The sequence below is a fragment of the Rhinopithecus roxellana genome, chromosome 10, assembly GCF_007565055.1.
Source record: "Rhinopithecus roxellana isolate Shanxi Qingling chromosome 10, ASM756505v1, whole genome shotgun sequence".
Taxonomy (NCBI): Eukaryota; Metazoa; Chordata; class Mammalia; order Primates; family Cercopithecidae; genus Rhinopithecus; species Rhinopithecus roxellana.
In genome coordinates this window covers 84650918-84671530 of record NC_044558.1, presented here as the reverse complement: position 1 = coordinate 84671530, position 20613 = coordinate 84650918, and the positions used below count along the sequence as shown (strand labels likewise).

General features: G+C 50.7%; 1 protein-coding gene across 2 annotated transcripts in view; it reads left to right on the top strand.

The window, feature by feature from the left end:
- The first annotated feature begins 2010 nt into the window (after window positions 1-2010).
- The window catches only part of HNF1A (HNF1 homeobox A), a 22992-nt gene continuing 4389 nt past the window's right edge, over window positions 2011-20613 (top strand). The window contains exons 1-7 of one of the 2 annotated variants that reach the window (XM_010368309.2): window positions 2011-2537; window positions 11759-11958; window positions 16061-16247; window positions 16706-16947; window positions 18752-18903; window positions 19033-19234; window positions 19979-20170. In XM_010368309.2, the coding sequence (XP_010366611.1) occupies window positions 2212-2537; window positions 11759-11958; window positions 16061-16247; window positions 16706-16947; window positions 18752-18903; window positions 19033-19234; window positions 19979-20170 (1501 nt within the window). In that variant the 5' untranslated portion in view covers window positions 2011-2211. The remainder of the gene's footprint in view (window positions 2538-11758; window positions 11959-16060; window positions 16248-16705; window positions 16948-18751; window positions 18904-19032; window positions 19235-19978; window positions 20171-20613) is intronic. The other variant, XM_010368308.2, reaches the window with a different exon arrangement.

The following is a 20613-nucleotide window of genomic DNA, read 5'->3' as shown; positions in this document are numbered from 1 at the left end:
AAGGCTCATGCATGTTGTGGCATGTACTGGAACTCCCTTCCTTTATATGACCAAATAATATACCATTGCATTGGCTGGATGCGGTGGCTTATGCCTGTAATCCCAGCACTTTGGGGGGGCCAAGGCGGGCGCATCACCTAAGGTCAGGAGTTTGAGACTAGTCTGGCCAACATGGTAAAACCCCATCTCTACCAAAAATACAAATATTAGCTGGGTGTGGTGATGCACATCTGTACTCCCACATACTCGGGAGGCTGAGGCAGGAGAATTGCTTGAACCCAGGAGGCGGAGGTTGCAGTGAGCCAAGATTGCACAACTGCATTCCAGCCTGGGCAACAGAGTGAGACTCCATCTCAAAAAAATATATATATACGTGTGTGTGTGTGTGTGTGTGTGTGTGTGTATGTCTATATCATTGCATAGTCGAGCCACATTTTATTTATTCATTCATCAGGTGATGAATATTGATGTTTTTTTCCACTTTTTGGGTCTTGTGAATAATGCTGCTATGAGCATTCATGCACAAGTTTTTGTAGAGACATCTGTTTTTAATTCTTTGGGGTTTTGTATTAACTTTAATTTTTAAAATATATTGCATAAAAATGTTATTTACCTTGGTGACTGGGTTTTTTGGCGCTCCCTTAAAATTTGCACCTGGGGCTGCCAAGCATGGTGGCTCACACCTGTAATCCTAACACTTTGGGAGGCTGAGGTCGGTGGATGGCTTGAGTCCAGGAGTTTGAGACCAACCTGGGCAGCATGGCAAAACCCCCTCTCCACAAAAAATACACAAACAAGGCCGGGCACAGTGGTTCACACCTGTAATCCCAGCACTTTGGGAGGCCGAGGTGGGCGAATCACTTGAGGTCAAGAGTTTGACACCAGCCTGGTCAACATGGTGAACCCCAACTCAACTAAGAACACAAAAAAATTAGCCGGACGTAGCGGCGTGTGCCTGTAATGCCAGCTACTCCAGAGGCTGAGGCAGGGGAATTGCTTGAACGTGGGAGGCGGAGGTTGCAGGGAGCCGAGATCGAGCCACTGCACTCCAAGCCTGGGTGACAGAGTGAGACTCCGTCTCAAGAACACACACATATACAACCCAAAACACACACAACACACACACACACAATCATCTGGGCGTGGTGGTGTGTGCCTGTAGTGCCAGCTACTTGGGTACTTGGGTGGTTGAGGCAGGAGGATCACCTGAACCCAAGAAGTCAAGGCTGCAGTAAGCCATGATTGCACCACAGCTCTCCAGCCTGGGTGACAAAGTGAGAACCTAGCTCAAAAAATAAATAAATAAAAATAAAAATAAAAAATTTGCACCTGGGGCAAGCGTCACACTCATCTCAACTCAGTCTCACCTTGCAAGTCTTGTGCCTTGCTGGCTGTGTGACCCTGGACAAGTTGCTTAACCATTCAGAGCCTCGATTTCCTCCTCTATAAAATGGGGATAATCTCTGTACCTACTCACAGCTGGCAGCGGAATGCGATGCAGTGAATTCGCCCTTACAGAGCCAGCACTGTTCTTAGCACATGGTAATCTTCACATATTTTTTCCCACAGGTGGGCTGGTGTCAGGCCGGGAGTGAGGTGGAAGAGTCCCAGAATGGCCGTGAGCGTCCTCTGCCCTTAAGAAGAGCTAGCCCAGCTGTCCAGAGCTCCCTGCGGCGGCTGCTCTGGTAAGCAGCAAGCATTTTTGGCTCTCCTGTCTCAGCATGATACCCCTACAAGGTTCTTTCGGGGGTGGGACCCAATGCTGCTCGCCCGATGGCCTCCCTGGCTCCCAGCACCTTCCATCCCAGCTGCTCAGGGCCCCTCACCTGCGCCTCCCCCACCCTCCCCTCTGCCCACTCCCATCGCAGGCCATAGCTCCCTGTCCCTCTCCGCTGCCATGAGGCCTGCACTTTGCAGGGCTGAAGTCCAAAGTTCAGTCCCTTCGCTAAGCACACGGATAAATATGAACCTTGGAGAATTTCCCCAGCTCCAATGTAAACAGAGCAGGCAGGGGCCCTGATTCACGGGCCGCTGGGGCCAGGGTTGGGGGTTGGGGGTGCCCACGGGGCTTGACTAGTGGGGTTTTGGGGGGGCAGTGGGTGCAAGGAGTTTGGTTTGTGTCTGCCGGCTGGCAGGCAAACGCAACCCACGCAGTGGGGGAGGCGGCTAGCGTGGTGGACCCAGGCCGCGTGGCCCTGTGGCAGCCGAGCCATGGTTTCTAAACTGAGCCAGCTGCAGACGGAGCTCCTGGCGGCCCTGCTCGAGTCAGGGCTGAGCAAAGAGGCACTGATCCAGGCACTGGGTGAGCCGGGGCCCTACCTCCTGGCTGGAGATGGCCCCCTGGACAAGGGGGAGTCCTGCGGCGGCGGTCGAGGGGAGCTGGCTGAGCTGCCCAATGGGCTGGGGGAGACTCGGGGCTCCGAGGATGATACGGACGACGATGGGGAAGACTTCACGCCACCCATCCTCAAAGAGCTGGAGAACCTCAGCCCTGAGGAGGCGGCCCACCAGAAGGCCGTGGTGGAGACTCTTCTGCAGTAAGGAGCCCTTCCCCGCCCCAGCTCCCAGGAAGAGCCTAGAGGGGCCCCCTCAGCTCCGAATGAGCCCCCCTTCTGAGTGGAGTCCCCATGAGCTTCAGCCTTTAGCCTAGTTGCTGGGAAGGGGGACAGGGTCCATGAGAGCACAGGGGTCCTTGCTTGGAGGGTTGAGCCTCCAGCCCCTGAACTGCTCCTCTGCAGAGTCCCAAATCCCCACGAGCTGAGGCCTTCAGCCCAGTCCTTGGGCAGGAGACATTTCCCCGGGGGGTCTAAGATGGGAGAAAAAGCAGCTGAGTTCACAACTCAAATGCCTGGAGAACTGGGGGTGGTGGTGGAAATGTTTAGCCACTAGGATCATGTATACTCTCCAGACCCTAACTCCTGCGCTGAGTCCTCAGCGGGTAGGCTCCGGGGGCCAGGAAGCACTGCCAGGGAGGAGGGCCTGAAGCTGGGGTTTTGGGGGCTTCCCTGGCCTCCTAGGGACTCATGCATTTAGCCAGGGAAGCCCAGGTCTTTCTTACCTGAGGCAGACAGAGCCTCGAGGTGGGAGCTGCTCCCCTTTCCTGTGTGGCCACAGGCACCCCGCCTCACCAGCAGGCGCCATTAGAGGCTCCCCGTTCTACATTCCCATCCGCTGGCGGACTCCCCGTCTCCTGGAGAACTGGGTGGGTCCTGAGCTCGATGCCTCCCCTCTCCTCAGCAGAGCTGATCTAGTTACTAATTACCCACATGCTTCATTATTTCTCTTTTGTTTTATACATTTATAAACGGCAAAAGGCTCTGATAAGGTCTGTGATCATTAACTTGTGGAAATGGTGGCCTGGAAAGATCTGGGCCAACCCACCTCCCACCTAGTGGGGTGGGGGACGGGGGTATGGGGGAGAAGGAAGGTGGCCTGGGGGCTGCAGGGGCCACCCCTCCCCAGGGGCTCCCTGACCTTCACCCTACAGCACCTGCTTGGGGAGGTTCACTACTTCCTGGGCACTGTGCTGAGGTTTCACGGGAATAATTTCCCTTCACGGTGAGAGAAATCCTGGGCAGAAGCTATTAGTGACTCTGCTTCACAAATGGGGAAACCGGGGCTTAGAGCGGCGAAGGAGCTGGACTAAGTTCACCCAACGGAGGCCCCAAACCTACTCTGTTTGCTGCTGTCAATTGCTATGACCAGGGGCCCGAGGCCTGCAGGGGGTGGCCACTGAGTCAGAGAGACAGCGAGTCCCAAAGATGCTCTGAAGGGACCCATCTCTTTTCTGTCCAAGGTCCTGATCCCAGCTGGGGTGGGGGAGGGCTGGTGGATTCCTGCTTTCCCAGAGGCCTCAGGGAGCCTCCCGAGGGCCTGGACAGGGGCAGGGGAGCAGTCAGGGCCCCCTGACTTGGCAGGAAGAGGAGGGCAAAGGACTCTAGAGCTGCAGGGGAGGGGCAGAGAGTCAGGCATCCCAGACCCAGGGCGAAGGCAACTCAGCGGGGTGGGGCTGGGCCAGACCTGCCCAGGGCCCCACATGGGATTGGGGGCTTTGGGGCGAGGGTGGGGGCAGGGGATGCTTTCTTACCTGAGTGAGCTCTCTCGGTCAGCAGCCCCCTTTGGTGGGATGGTGGGGTTGGGGGAGCCTTGATCCACAGCATTTGAAGGGGAAGCAGAGGTCCAAGTGCTTCCTAGGGACCAGCAGAGACCTGGAAGCTGAGGCAGAGAGTGTAGAAAGAGGCCATCGGGGGAGATGGAGAGAGAAGCTGGGAGAAGCAGAACGGAGGAGCCAGGGGGGCGGGGGCTCAGACCCAGCTGGGAGAAGGGGCACGGGAGAGAATGAGGTGCCCCAAGCTTGCAAGGAGGCTGGAGTGCTTCCCGCCTGCCCCGATTGGGTTTTCTTTAATGCTAACAGCATGCTATTTACTTTCCATTTAAATTTGAGATGTTGCTATAAATTATCAACCAGCTCCTTGTTCCTGCAGAGTTTATAACTAACTACCTGGGTTACTTATTGTTCAGGTAACAAAAGGGATCGGAAAACGCCCTGAGTGAAAAAAGTGGGGCCTCCAGAGTCAGGGTCGGGGAACGGGCCAGGGAGAAAGGGGCGGGGGACCCCTGTTGAAGGCCTGGGCCATCGGGGAGGTTGAGGCTGGGAAGATGGTACAGAGGCGGAATGTCTAGTAGCAAGCTGTTTCCTGGGAGAAGTCAGTGTCTGGGAAGGAGCTGGGTGGGTCCTGGGTCCCAGGTCTCCCTGGGGTGGCCCATGTTTGTGACCACTGCAGGAACTTGAGCTCTTTCTTCAGATCTGCCCCTTAGTTCCCTGAGTGAACTTGGGCAAGTCTGTTCCTCTCCTTCTGCCTTAGTTTCCCTTTCTGGCCAAGGAATAAAATCCAAACTCCCTGCCTTGGTTTCGTTCCCCTCCCTCCACCCCACCAAATTCCTGGATTTCTTCCCAGGTCTTTCTCTTCCTCCCTGCCTTTGCTGTAGCCATTTTGGCTTTGCTGTTCCTCAGCACCCCAAGCCAATTCCCACCCCAGGGCCTTTGCACATGCTCTTCCTGCTGCTTGGAACCCCTTTCCAGATCTTCCCATGGCCGGTTCCTTCTCCTTCACCTCCCTGATTGCTCCATCCAAAAGAGGGCCCCACCCCCCATCACTCTCTTCCACTGCTGTCGTTTACTTTCTCTGGTTCCCTGTCATGACTTGTGATCATCTGATTTATCTGTTTGTTTTCTATCTCCTGCCGTGAAAATAGCAGCTCTTCAAGGACAAGGCCTGTGTTGCCTTATTCACCACTTGTACCCACATCCTGCCCAGTGGCTGATGCACAGCAGGAATGAGTGAGTGACTGGGATTCTCTGAGGCCCTGAAGATATCTACTGCCCTGTTGGCCAGGGTCCAGCAGCCTGAGATGTGGCCAAGGGAGAAACTGGGACCCAGGGTTCCTTCCTGGGTGTCCTCCCAGGTCCTTTCTGTCCCTGATCAGCTCAAACCCCAACCTGTTTCTTTTTTGTTGTTTTTGTTTTTGAGACAGAGTCTTGCTCTGTTGCCCAGGCTGGAGTGCAGTGGCATACTGTACTCCGCCTCCTGGGTTCAAGTGATTGTCCTGCCTCAGCCACCCGAGTAGCTGGGATTACAGGTGCGCACCACCATGCCTGGCTGATTTTTTGTATTTTAGTAGAGATGGGGTTTCACTATGTTGGCCAGGCTGGTCTCGAACTCTTGACCTCAGGTGATCCACCTGCCTCGGCCTCCCAAAGTGCTGGGATTACAGTCGTGAGCCACTGCCCCCGGCCTTCAAACCCCAACCTTGAAGTGCTCTGATCCTGCCCATCAGGCAGGATCAGGGCACCGAGACCCAGGAAGACAGTTGCTAAGGGAGGATAGAGGATCTGACACCCCGACAAAAGCCCGACTGCCTGCATCCTAATCCCAGCTCTGCCCCTTTCTAGCCTGAGCAGGTGATTTTATTTTTCTGAGCCTCAGTTTCATCTGCAGGGTAGAGATGACAATAACCTTTGTCCATAGGGTAAAATGGCATGGCACTTGTAGAGTATACATGTAGTAAATGCAATATTAGTGATCCCATTTTATAGATGAGCAAATTAAGGCTGAGAGAGGCAGTGCCTTACCAAACGAAACTCTTCCAAAGGACTAAAGGCAGGCCAGGGCTTGGACCTGGGTCCTCCTACCTCAAGCTCCATACAGCAACCTCGAGGTTGCACTTTTCCCAGTCATTCCTGCTGTTCAACTTGACCATCAACACACTTCCATATAGTGCTTCGGAGTTCATAAAGGGCTTACAAAATGCGCTAAGCTAATTTTTCCCTCCCCACCATCTCTGAAGTCTGAAATATCATTAGCCCCATTTCACAGATGAGGAAACTGAGGCACACGGAGGTTAAGCAAAGAATCTAAAGCCCCCACACTGAGAAGTCAGCTCCCCCTCCAGATGTGGGGATGAACACCACAACCTTGCATGCCCTGAAACTCCAGGGGCCAGAGGGCAAGAGGCTCAAAGCCTTGAACATTCGATTGACCCTGGAATGGGTAGGAGGAAGATGTGGGCAGGTCTTCACCTCTCCTGGGCTCTGCTGTGTGGGGTCAATGGTCACCAGGGCTGCATTGTTAAGATGATGATGATGACCATATTATTCCACAAATTCAGCACTTACTGTGTGCCAGGCACTGCCCTAAGTTCATCCTCCCTATTTGAAGCTCATTTAATTTTCCCAGTAGCGGTGTGAGGTAGGGGTGGATTTTCCCCACGTTACAGGGCCGATGTGGGTCATACAGGAGCACGTGCGGCTAGGTTGCAGTGGTGGGATTTGAACCCATGTTGGTTTGACTCTCAAACCCATTAGAGTCAAAGCAGGAGATGCTTGGAGACTTGGTTGGCCTCTTGGTTCTTTTGTTTGTTGTTGTTTTTTTTTTTTTTTTTGAGATAAGAGTCTCACTCTGCTGCTGGGGCTGGAGTGCACTGGCACAATCTCGGCTTATTGCAACCTCTGCCTCCTGGGTTCAAGTGATCCTCCTGCCTCAGTCCCCTGAGTAGCTGGGACCACAGGCACATGACACCACGCCCAGCTCATTTTTGTATTTTTAGTAGAGACAGGGTTTCACTCTGTTGGCCAGGCTGGTCTCTAACTCCTGACCTTATGTGATCCACCCACCTCGGCCTCCCAAAGTGCTGGGATTAGAGGCGTGAACCACCGAGTGCAACCTTGGCCTCTCAGTTCTGAGCTAGGACAGTTGGAGAAGCTGCCCTCAAAAAGAGTCAGGCCCTTGGAGACTGTGTGTGTGTGTGTGTGTGTGTAAGAGACACACAGACAGATAGAAGAAAGTGATAGCAAAAGAGTGGGGGTGGGGAGAGAGAGAGACATTGATTCAGTAGGTTCTAGAAAAAAGTGGCACAGGAGGCTTCTCCCAGAAAAGGGAAAGTCAGGCCCCCTTGGCTCTCTGTCTCCTAACTGGCATGTAAAATTCACTTTTTTGTTATGGATTTGTTGCCCAACTCTACTAGGAATTGTTTAAAAGTGGAACATTCGTATCAGCTCACTTCAACAGTTTGCTTTCCATTTTCACATTCAAAAGCCTGTCTTCTGTTTCTAAGATATTCGTGCAGGGTGGCTGGCCTTTGTTGTATTTTCAAGTTCAACTTAAATTTGACCTGGTATGGGAGAAAGAGTGAAAGAGAAAGACAGAGAGAAAGGGAAAGAGAGAGAGAGAGAGAAAGGAGAGAGAGAGAGAGAAAGGAGAGAGACAGACAGACAGACAGACAGACAGACATGGAATCAGATGGACAGGGGCACATAGCAAATCTTTGGTTTGAGCCCAGGAGAGGCTCTGGTGAGAGGAAGACTGACCCTATTCTCTTTGGGGGAGAGAGAAGGGAAGGATGGAGGAAGGGAGGACACAGGAGGACACGGCACAGGAGGGTGATGGCTGCAGATGGGGGAGGGGAGGCATCGGGCAGCCTGGCTCTAGGATCAGATAAACATGTTTGCCACGGAGCACCAGGCTGGACTTTGTACTGCCCTTCCCAGAGCTCTGACTGGCAACCAGAGAAGCAGGGAGGTGAAGGAGAGAGGATTCTAGGAGCCCAGGAAAGAAGGGAGAGAGAGAAGCTGGAGAGAGGCCTGTGGGGGGGTTCCTGGAACATGAAATATTTTTCAGTCCCAACTAGATCACCTTGCACAAGTGACTGCGCCTTTCTGAGCCTCAGTTTTCTCCTCTGTGAAATGGGCACAGCGTCTACTTCATAGGGTTATAAGATGTAAGTGGGCAGCCCTCAGCACGGTGTCTGGCTCACAGTAAATCCTCAAGAAACATGAGTTTTCAGAATTTTTTTTTTTTTTTTTGAGACAGGGTTTCACTCTGTCGCCAAGGCTGGAGTGCTGTGGCGTGATCACAGCTCACTGCAGCCCCAACCTCCCAGGCTCAAGAGATCCTCTTGTCTCAGCCTTCTAAGTAGCTGGGACTACAGGCTTGTGCCACCACACCTGGCTAATTTTTCTACTTTTTTGTAGAAACAGAGTCCCACTGTGTTGTCCAGACTGGTCTCAAACTACTGAGCTCAAGGAATCCTCCTACCTTAGCCTCCCGAGAAGCTGGGACTACAGGTGTGCACCACCATGCCTGGCTAATTTATTTATTTTTTTATAGAGACAGTCTCACTATGTTGTCCAGGCTGGTCTTGAACTACAGGGCTCAAGTGATTCTCCCACCTCAGCCTTTCAAATAGCTGGGATTACCAGCATGAGCCACCATTGCTGGTTTACAATTCAGTTGTAAATATTACATATGCCAAGGCAGGAGGATCGCTTGAGCCCAGGAGTTTGAGACCAGCCTGGCCAACATAGCAAGTCCCTGTCTCTATCAAAAAAAAAAAAGAAAGAAAAAAAAGTACAAAAATTAGCTGGGCATGTTGGCATGTGCCTGTGGTCCCAAGCACTTGGCAGTCTGAGGTGGGAAGACCAATTGAGCTCAGGAGTTTGAGGCTACAGTGAGCTATGATCACGCTACTGAGCTCCAGCCTGGGTGACAGAACAAGTAGCCTCTAAAAAGAAAAACAAATACATAAAAATAAATATTGGCCAGGCGCGGTGGCTCACACCTGTAATCCCAGCACTTTGGGAGGCCAAGGTGGGTGGATGGCCTGAGGTCAGGAGTTTAAGACCAGCCTGGCCAATATGGTGAAACTCCGTCTCTACTAAAAATATAAAAATTAGTTGGCTATAGTAGACCGTGCCTGTAATCCCAGCTACTCGGGAGGCTGAGGCAGGAGAATCGCCTGAACCCGGGAGGCGGAGGTTGCAGTGAGCTGAGCTCGTGCCACTGCACTCCAGCCTGGCCACAGAGCAATGCTTTGTCTCAAAAAATAAATAAATAAGTAAATAAAAATAAAAATCACGTATGCATATATAGTATATTATATGTTATGTAATTTACAAAGTACACATGGACACCAGGGAAAACTGTCCTTCTCACTTCCTTCCCCAGCACCCCGTTCTCCTCTGGAAGCAAGCAGAGCCCCCAGTTCCGTGAGTGCCCTCTGGTATTTTACATGCGCACAAATATGTAGAAATCCTCTAGAAATCCTCTTTTACCTCACTTCAAATTTTTCATAAATAGCAGTATAGCAGACACGCCAGATAAACTCTGCTCCATCTGGGCACACAGAGCTTCCTCGATGGGGTTTTTTCAGTGGTTGCATTGAACAGATGCACCTCCATTTAGTTAATCAGTATCCTTTTGCTGGGCTCCTTCGTTGCTTCTCATCTTTTCTATGGCAAGCAACGTGGCAAGGAATTGCCTTCTACTTGTGCCATTTGTCACCTGTGCCAATATCAGAAGGCTCAAATTCTAGAAGCGAATTGCTCAGTGAGGCAGGGGAGAGCACAGGCTTTGGAATCACGCAGACCCAAGTTCAAATCCCAGTCTGCCTGTTTCAGTGCTACTGTATTGAGTTGTATTTATCTGTAACTTTTTTTTTTTTTGAGACGGAGTCTTACTCTGCTGCCCAGGCTGGAATGCAGTGGTGATCTTGGCTCACTGCAACCTCTGCCTCCCGGGTTCAAGCGATTCTCCTGCCTCAGCCTCCCGAGTGGCCGGGATTATAGGTGCCTGCCACAATACCTGACTTATTTTTTATTTTTATTTATTTTTTTGTAGAGATGGGTTTCCCCATATTGGCCAGGCTGGTCTCAAACTCCTAACCTCAAGAGACCCACCCACCTTGGCCTCCCAAAGTGCTGGGATTACAGGTGTGAGTCATTGCACCTGGCCTATCTGTGACATATTGGAAATATAAGTTCAGGAGAGGGAGAGAGAAAGAGGTGGGGATTGAGTCAGAGCAGGAGAGGAGGAGAGAAAATGTATATGGCTCAGGCTGTCTGATCCCTTCTGTCCCCCATGGGGAGACCTACAGTGAGCAGAGACATGAGTCACAGGTGGCATCGGGTCCCTCGAGTCTCTCTGGTGGGAGAATCTCAGCCCACAGAGTGGGATTCCAGTGTTCACATGCATTTTTGGTACTATGAGGCCTCTAAATGTCAACCTGTCACCTGGGACTCTGTGGAAAAACCAGCTGCCTGTTCTGGTGCGTGGGGAAACTGGCCTGGCCACAGCCAAGGGTGCAGATTTTCAGGAATTTTTTTTTTTTAGACAGAGTCTCACTCTATCACCCAGGCTGCAGTGGTGAGATTTCGGCTCACTGCAACCTCCACCTCCCAGGTTCAAGCAATTCTCCTGCCTCAGCTCCCCCAAGTAGCTGGGATTATAGGCTCCCACCACCATGCCCGGCAATTTTTATATTTTTAGTGGAGACAGGGTTTCACCATGTTGGCCAGGTTGGTCTCAAACTCCTGACCTCAGGTGATCCTCCCACCTCAGCTCCCAAAGTGCTGATATTACAGGTGTGAGCCACCGCGCCCAGCCTCAGGAAGCATTTTGACTTTGTAATTTTCTGCCTGAAAGGCTATCTTAGAACTGAATCCTTTTAGGTGGATGGGACTCTGCTTGCCCTGTGACCTTGGACAAGGGACAAAATGATGCAAATTCTGTGAGCCTCAGTGACCCTGGGTGTAAAATTGGAGAATCCATATTTCTTTCCTTGTTTTCAGATTCAATGCTTTCCTTTTTCCAGCAGGTCTCCTTCGTCCATCCATCCATCATCCATCCACCCACCCACCTCCAATCCATCCATCCATCCATCCATCCATCCATCCATCCATCCATTATCCATCCACCCACCAATCCATCCACCCATCTACCTGTCCATCCATTCTACCCTACCATCCATCCACCAGTCCATCCATCTATCCACTAATTCATCCACTCACCCACCCATCCACCCATCCACCCATCCATTCACTTATCCACCCATCCATCCATTCACCCATCCATCCATCTATCCATATATCTTCATCTGTGTCCATATGTCTGTGTATCCATGTTTCTAAACCTTTATCTGTTCCAGTGTCTGGGTCCATAGGCCTGTGTCCACATGTTTGTCATGTGTGTGCATCTACAAGTCTCTGTCCTCATGACCGGGTGTCTGTGTCCCTGTGTCCTGGCATAAATGACCATATCTCCCTGTCCCTGAGTCCAAGTGTAGGCCCCTTGGCTCTATAACTGCTTTCATGCACAGTCCCCACCCTCAGGGCTGACAAGGGTTCCAGCACCCAGGGCCCCAGCCCCACGTATAGGGAGGGATACCCCCTGCTGACCAGACCCTGTCCTTGCCCTCCTCCCAGGGAGGACCCGTGGCGTGTGGCGAAGATGGTCAAGTCCTACCTGCAGCAGCACAACATCCCACAGCGGGAGGTGGTTGACACCACTGGCCTCAACCAGTCCCACCTGTCCCAACACCTCAACAAGGGCACCCCCATGAAGACGCAGAAGCGGGCCGCCCTGTACACCTGGTACGTCCGCAAGCAGCGAGAGGTGGCGCAGCGTAAGTAACGACCCTACCCCGCGTCTTCCCTGGGAGGGCCCAGGACTCTCCCCTAACTCATAGTTGGGGGCTGGAAGCTTCACCATCCCCATTGCACAGACAGGTAGATGGAAAGGAAGTCAGTGGGATTCAACCTGCATTTATTACCTATTCTGCACCAAGCACTCTGTGGGACAGGAGTAGGCTTGGTCCTGAACATCCAAAGATGAATGAACTGGGTCTCTGCTTTCTTTTTTTTTTTTTTTTTTGAGACAGAGTTTTGCTCTTATTGCCCAGGCTGGAGTTCCATGGTGTGACCTCAGCTCACTGTGACCTCCTCCTCCCAGGTTCAAGCAATTCTCCTGCCTCAGCCTCCAGAGTAGCTGGGATCACAGGTGCCCACCACCACGCCTGGCTAATTTTTTGTAGTTTTAGTAGAGATGGGGTTTTACCATGTTGGCCAGGCTGGTCTTGAACTCCTGACCTCAGGTGATCCACCTGCCTCAGCCTCCCAAAGTGTTGGGATTACAGGCGTGAGCCACTGTACCCGGCCTGGGTCCCTGCTTTCTAAGAGCCCATGGTTAAGTGGGAAAGTGGGAGAAAAGATCATTAGGATCCAGTGAGACATGTATTAGAATAGGACAACAGCAGCCACAACAATAATAATAATGGCTACTATTTATCAAGTGTTTTTGGGGTGCCTGGTCCAGTGCAGAGTATTACACAAAGCATTTCAGGGTGCTGAGCTGACTGTCGACTGGGGAGTGACCTGTTCTTCCTCAGGAAGGCAGAGGTATTAGGAAGGCTCACATTGCAAATATGACCTTTAGACTAGGTCTTAAAGTGGGAGTTGAATTTTGACCCCTGGAGACGCCGGGAAGGGTGTTTCAGGCAGAAGGAACAGCATCAGTAAAGGCTCAGAGGCAAGGTCTACGCTCAGGAAATCCTCCACTGCAAACTCAGGAAGCTCTGGGAGCCCTATTATTCAGGGAATGGTGGTTTTCTTCTCCAGGCCTCATACCCCACCAAATCCCAGGTGCACTGTCACCTTCCAACCTCTATCTATGTGTAACATTTTTTGACATTTATTAATTATCCAGGTTTTTTAAAAAAAAGAAATAGCCAGGCATGGTGGTGTGCCGTAATCTCAGCTACTTGGGAGGCTGAGGTGGGAGGACTGTTTGAGCCCAGGGGTTCGGGTCCAACCTGGACAATATGGCAAGATTCCTCCTCTAAAAAAGAAAGAAAGGAAAGATAGGAAAGGGAGGAAGGAAGGAAGGAAAGAAGGAAAAGAAAAGAAAGAAAAAGAATGAGAGAAAGAAAGAAGGGCAATACACATTTGGTTAAAAAAAAGAAAAACAGAGTTTATAAGAAAAATTAGATGTCTTTCCCCTAAAGCAGCCACTGAAATTCCCAGACTCTTGTGTATCCTTCCAGAGAGATTTTCTGCATATAGTAGCAATAGATATGTTGTTTTCTTGCTCTTTTTCTGATTAATGGGAACATACTAGACACACTATTTTGCATATTGTGTTTTGTCTCTTGGCAATAAATCCTGTACATCTTTTCATATTGGCACTGAGAGACTGATTGATTTCATTCTTTATAAGGGCTGCTGGCTGTTATTTAACTGGCCACCTACTGAAGGACTTTTAGGGTTTTTGCAATCTGTGAATACAACCAACTGCAGCAAAAAACATCCTTATTTATATAAGTGCATGTTCACATGTGACTGTGTCTGTAAGATAAATTCCTAGAAGTGGAATGCTGGAACACAGAATAGCTGCTTTAAAATCTTGGGTACATATTGGCATAGTTCCTTCCAAAGAAGTTATATCAATTTACACTTCCACCAACAGTAAAAATCACTGCGGAAAAAAAAAAAGTATGTAGGCCGGGGGCGGTGGCTCACGCCTATAATCCCAGCACTTTGGGAGGCCGAGGAGGGTGGATCACTTGAGGGCAGGAGTTTGAGACCAGCCTGGCCAACATGGTGAAACCCCGTCTCTACTAAAAATACAAAAATTAGCTGGACATAGTGGCGCACGCCTGTAATCCCAGCTACTTGGGAGGCCAAGACAAGAGAATCGCTTGAACCCAGGAGGCAGAGGTTGCAGTGAGCCAACATCACGCCACTGCACTCCAGCCTGGGTGACAGAGGGAGACTCTGTCAAGTAAATAAACAAACAAATAAATGTATGTATGTACGTATGTATGTATGCATGCAACAGACGGCTCTAATCCTGACTCTATAGCTACCCCTCATCCCAGTTATTGGGGTGTTCACACTCTACTGTGCTGTAATACACACTCGGAAAAACAGTACATTTTAATACTATTTTAATTTGTATGAGAAGAAACAATAAAGATTCTGAAAATCTGTTAGAACTAGATTTAGTTTCTGAGAGAAACAGTGTTCTCTTAAAACCATCACTAGAAGAAATTTTACAATATTCGATAAAATGCATTAAAATTTTCTAACAGTTAGAAATGTCATCAAGGACTTCAGCCTAGAGCTGAGAATAGAGATGCAAACTGGCCCAAATAGCTTTCCCTGGGGGATTTTTAACTTAAAAGTTAAGGAGAAATTGGAGAATTTGAGATGCAGAGTCAATATATGACTGAAGTATTAGGACTCTTTCAGTAACAGGGGACAGAACCCCAACTCAAACGGATTTAAACAGAAAAGGGAAGGTATCGACTGATGCAATGTGAGGAGTCCAGGGCTGCTTCAGGCATGGTTAGATCAAGGGGCTCAAATGAGGTTCACATAGCATTTCCTGACTCTGTTTTCTTTTTTGTTGGCTTCATTCTCAGACGGGCTCTCCTCATATAGGCAAAGATGGGTTCTGGAAGCCCTGGGCTGCCATCCTATCAGCTTAGCAACCTCAGAAGGAAAAGAGCTCTTCTTTTCAGCTACTTTCAGTTGAATGACTCTTTTTTTATACACTTAATAATGCAAACTTTTATTTATTTTATTTTTTGAGATGAGGTCTTTCCATGTTGCCCAGACTGGTTTTGAACTTCTGGGCTCAAGTGATCCCTGCCTCAGCCTCTCAGGTAGCTGGAATGACAGGCTGGAATAACCTCTCAGGTAGCTGAATGACGCACCACTGTGTCTGCTATAACAGAAACTTTTAAATGAAGTCTAACATAAAAAGTGCACAAATCCAAAGCATACAGCTCAATGAATTTTCACAAAGTGAACACTCCAATACAGATAAAAAATAGAATATTACCAGCTCCCAGCCTGGTGTGGTTGCACCCACCTATAATCCCAGGGAGGCAATGGTGGGAGGATCACTTGAGCCTAAGAGTTCAAGACCAGCCTGGGCAACAGAAGGAGACTCCATCTCTACAAAAAATAAAAATAAAAATAAAAATAAAAATAAATGAGCCAGGTGTGGTGCACACCTGTAGTCCTAGCCACTTGTGCCCGCTGCTGCTTCTTGGCACTGAGATGGTGAGGGCCCTGCTGCTGCTGTGCCCCTGATTCAGAACCTACCTTCCTCTCTTCTCATAAAGTGCTGTCCTGGCACTTGTGTGTCCCAGTCCTTTGGTGGTCTGCTCAGGGATAATCCAGTAGACTAGTTTCCAGTAAAGTGGTATCAGCTGATGACGGCTGGTTGGGTCTCTTCCTCTAGCTAACATTTGCATTTAAAGCCTGATTTTCAAGTCTGGAAAGCTGAATATAATTCTGAATCTACAGAGGACATATGGCTCAAGTTTTTGCTGTACTGCATGACCCTGGAAAAATATGTAAGCTCTCTGAGCCTCAGCTTCCTCATCTGTAAAACGGGGATAGTAAATGTGCCAAATAGGAACAAATGCTAATGCTTACCTGCAGTCTTGTATTGAGAAGAATTGTGAGATCATATCTTGGGTTGGTAGGAAAGCATTCAGGGATTGATTAGTGATGTTTGCCTTGGACACTGGTTAAGAAAGTGATAGCATATGTGCTGTGTGTTTGTCATCACTGGATTAGATGATTTCTAAGTTCTAGCTATAAGCTCCTCTGGTTCAGCACCCCAGCAATGAGAAAGAATCAAGGGCAAGGTCAGGGAAACTGACCTGGGAAGTTGAGAGTGGCCAGTACCCCACTCACGGCTTTCTGTGCCTGCAGAGTTCACCCATGCAGGGCAGGGAGGGCTGATTGAAGAGCCCACAGGTGATGAGCTACCAACCAAGAAGGGACGGAGGAACCGTTTTAAGTGGGGCCCAGCATCCCAGCAGATCCTGTTCCAGGCCTATGAGAGGCAGAAGAACCCCAGCAAGGAGGAGCGAGAGACGCTGGTGGAGGAGTGCAATAGGTACAACGGCGGGCGGGAAACAGTGCTGTTTTGGTCTGGGCTGTGGCAAGGCCAGGGAAGGGGAAGGTGACTCTAGGTCCTGTAAAAGGCTGTCCAGTTGCCGAGAACTCCTGATATTGGCTTAGCCTGGCCCAGAAAATTAAGAATACTTGAACCTAACCCCATTCCTCGCAGCCCTCCTGCACCCTGGACACCAAGCAACCCCTTCCATGGATGCCCACCTAATCTGATTCCCTCTACAATCCTATGGCTCTTTTGCTCACTTTATGAATGGAGAGACTGAGGTCAGAGAGACTGTCACCTGCCCAACGTCATACAGCAGACCTGGCATTGGAACCCAGATCTGCCAGCTTCAAACCCTCAGGCAGAGCTCAACTTCTCAGAACCCTCCCCCCTCATGCCCAGGACAGGGTTCTTCTGAGCCTGGCCTGGAGACTCATGGGTGGCTATTTCTGCAGGGCGGAATGCATCCAGAGGGGGGTGTCCCCATCACAGGCACAGGGGCTGGGCTCCAACCTCGTCACAGAGGTGCGTGTCTACAACTGGTTTGCCAACCGGCGCAAAGAAGAAGCCTTCCGGCACAAGCTGGCCATGGACACATACAGCGGGCCCCCACCAGGGCCAGGCCCGGGGCCTGCGCTGCCCGCTCACAGTTCCCCTGGCCTGCCCCCACCGGCCCTCTCCCCCAGTAAGCTCCACGGTGAGTGGTATTGTGGGGACAGGGGACACGCGGGAAGGTGGGAGGGTTGGGGAGGACTGTCCCAGTGACAGCAGTCACCTAAACCTCTTAGCACTTCAGTTTGGTTCCATTCCATTCACACCACTCCTTATCACTCTACTTCACTCTGTTCATTCATCCATTCCACTCTATCTCCATTCCATTCACTCTACTCCTTTCCACTCTATTCACTCCATCCACTCCACTCCATCCACTCCAATTAACCCCATTCCATTCACCCCATTCCATCCACTCCATTCACCTCCACTCCATCCACTACATTCGACCCCACCCATCCACTCTACTGCATTCACTCCACTGAACTCCACTTCATACACTCCACTCCATCCTTCCATCCAACTTTATCCCATCCACTACATTCAACTCCACTCCATCCACTCCATTCACCTCCACTCCATCCACTCTACTCCATTCACTGAACTCCACTGCATCCACTCTACCCCATCTATTACATTCAACTCTACTCCATCCACTCCACTCCATCCATTCCATCCAAATTCATCCCATCTACTACATGCAACTCCACTCCAACCACTCCACTCCATCCCACTTCATCCCATCCACTACATTCAACTCCACTCCATCCACTCCATTCACCTCCACTCTATCCATTCTACTCCATTCACTCAACTCCACTGCATCCACTTTATTCTATTCCATCTACTCCATCCACTCCACTCCATCCATTCCATCCAACTTCATCCCATCCACTACATTCAACTCCACTCCATTCATTCCACTCCATCCATTCCATCCAACTTCATCCCACCCACTATATTCAACTCCACTCCATCAACTCCATACCCCGCTGCATTCACTGCACTCCATCTATTACATTCAACTCTACTCCATCCACTCCATACTCTATTCCATCCACTTACTCCATCCACTCCATTCAACTCCACTCCATCCACTCCACTCACTCAACTCCATCTACTCCACTCCCTCTACTTCATTTAACTGTGCTCCATCCACTTCACTCCACCCATTCCATCCACTCTACTCCATCCACTCCACCCATGTGACTCCATCCACTCTACCCACTCTTTTCTCCACTCCTCTCCACTCTGTACCATTTTATTCTATCTGTCCCATCCACTCTTCATCCCACATGACTCCACACTTCATCAATTCCACTTTGCTCCATCCACTCCACTCCAACCCACTCACTCCACTCCATACCATACCATTCCACTCCACTCTGTTCACATGACTCCATTCATTCCACTCCACTCCACACTATTCCTCACCATTCCACTCCATTCTATCCCTTCCCACCCATCCTCTCCACCCTTTACGGTACCCGTTTCACTTGATCCCACTCATTCCACTCAATTCAATCTATACTACTCCACACCATCCACTCCACTTCATATCATTCCACTCAACTCAACCTAAGTTGATTTGGGTTAATTCCATTCAATTCATTCATTTCAGAGTGTATCAATTCAATTCATTTCAACTCAACTAAATTCAGTTAAATTCAGTTCAGTTGTCTTCCACTGAGCACCTACTGCATGTCAGGTATAGAACTAGGCAGTGGGGGGAATGGAGCTAATAAATGCAGTCCCAGCCTTCAAGGAACTGGGAGCAGCTAACCCAGGGCTTGGCAAAAGGTAGAAACACAGGCAGATTTGCTGGCTGCATAAAGGCCGACAGGCAGCTGGCCTAAGCAGACCAATGGAGTTTGAAGCGATGAGGGCTATGGAGGCAGGAGAGGGCTGGGAAGTGGGGTGCTGAGGCAGGACACTGCTTCCCTCTCCAGGTGTGCGCTATGGACAGCCTGCGACCAGTGAGACTTCAGAAGTGCCCTCAAGCAGTGGCGGCCCCTTAGTGACAGTGTCTACACCCCTGCACCAAGTGTCCCCCACGGGCCTGGAGCCCAGCCACAGCCTGCTGAGTACAGAAGCCAAGCTGGTGAGCATCCTGCCTGTAGGGAAAACCCAACCTCATCTTTCCTTGGCAGGCAGATTCTGGAACAGTCCCCAGGGAGGCCCTGTTGGGACCCTGCCCCCACCCCCGACTCAGCTTGGCTTCCCCTTGTAGGTCTCAGCAGCTGGGGGCCCCCTCCCCCCTGTCAGCACCCTGACGGCACTGCACAGTTTGGAGCAGACATCCCCAGGCCTCAACCAGCAGCCCCAGAACCTCATCATGGCCTCACTTCCTGGGGTCATGACCATCGGGCCTGGTGAGCCTGCCTCTCTGGGTCCTACGTTCACCAACACAGGTGCCTCCACCCTGGTCATCGGTAAGCTGGAGGGGATGGGTGGGCACCTGGGTGGGAGGCTCATGGGGCAACCGCAGAATCCAGGAGCTGGAAGAGCCACTGGGATTCATTGATTCATTTGTTCACTTATTCATTCATTCATACAACGTGTATTTATCCAGTGCCTACTCTGGAGCAGGCACTGTGCTACATCAGTGATACCCGGGTGAACCAAACAGACCAAAATCTCAGCAACTCAAGCAGGGAGGCAGGCACTAAGCATAATACATCAATTCTGTGGTACCTCAGAAGGTGAAGGGTCTACAGGCAAATTACAGCAGGGTAAGGGGGACTGATGTTTTCTAAGTTTTTTGTTTTATGAAGAAAAATTAACCCCAGAAAGCCTTTATTTGTAGGTACAATTATGCAGAAGCCCAGTACATAAGATAGATAGGGAGCTGCTAGGAGAGGGGAGCAGAGAGCTAACCCCAGGGCCTTTGCACTGCTGTGGAACCCCAGGGCTCCAGGGAACCTCAGTTTGACGACTTTTGAACAAGTCACTGCCTGCCTCTCCCACTAGCCTAGATAAGGAACTAAAGGGGGAATGACTTGCCAGAGCCACTTAAATTAGTGGCAGGTCCCAGTGGAGGGCTGTTTCCTGACCATCCTGCCCCCTCCTCCAAACCACAGGCTCTGGGAAGGAGAGGTGGTGCCCTTGGGAGGTCTTGGGGGGGGTGATGGGGTGTAACTGGGGAGCCCAGCTGATTCCCGCCCCTTCCACTCCAGGCCTGGCCTCCACGCAGGCACAGAGTGTGCCGGTCATCAACAGCATGGGCAGCAGCCTGACCACCCTGCAGCCCGTCCAGTTCTCCCAGCCACTGCACCCTTCCTACCAGCAGCCACTCATGCCGCCTGTGCAGAGCCATGTGACCCAGAGCCCCTTCATGGCCACCATGGCCCAGCTGCAGAGCCCCCATGGTGAGCACCCTGTGCCCCACACAGGGGGAGATGATGATAGAGGTTTGGCTGTCAATGGATGCAGGGGAAGGGGGTGCCTGGCAGGCGTTGCAGTCTGAGTGTGTCTCCAGGACAAGTGCGTTTCCGTGATTGAGGGTGTCTGCAGGCCACAGTGTGTTCCCATGTGAATGCACGTATCTGTGTGTGTGTGTGCACATGACTGCTTGTGTGAGCAGATCCCTAGTACATGTCTGGGTGTGGGTCAGTTGTGCATGCATTTGTGTGTGCATGCCTGTGTTTCTCTGAAACTCTTAGGGCCATATGAATTTCTAAGATCTATTCAGATTTTAGAAAGGTAATCTGGGGCCAGGTGTGGTGGCTCACACCTGTAATCCCATCACTTTGGGAGGCCAAGGTGGGCGGCTCACTTGAGGTCAGGAGTTAAGAGATCAGCCTGGCCAACA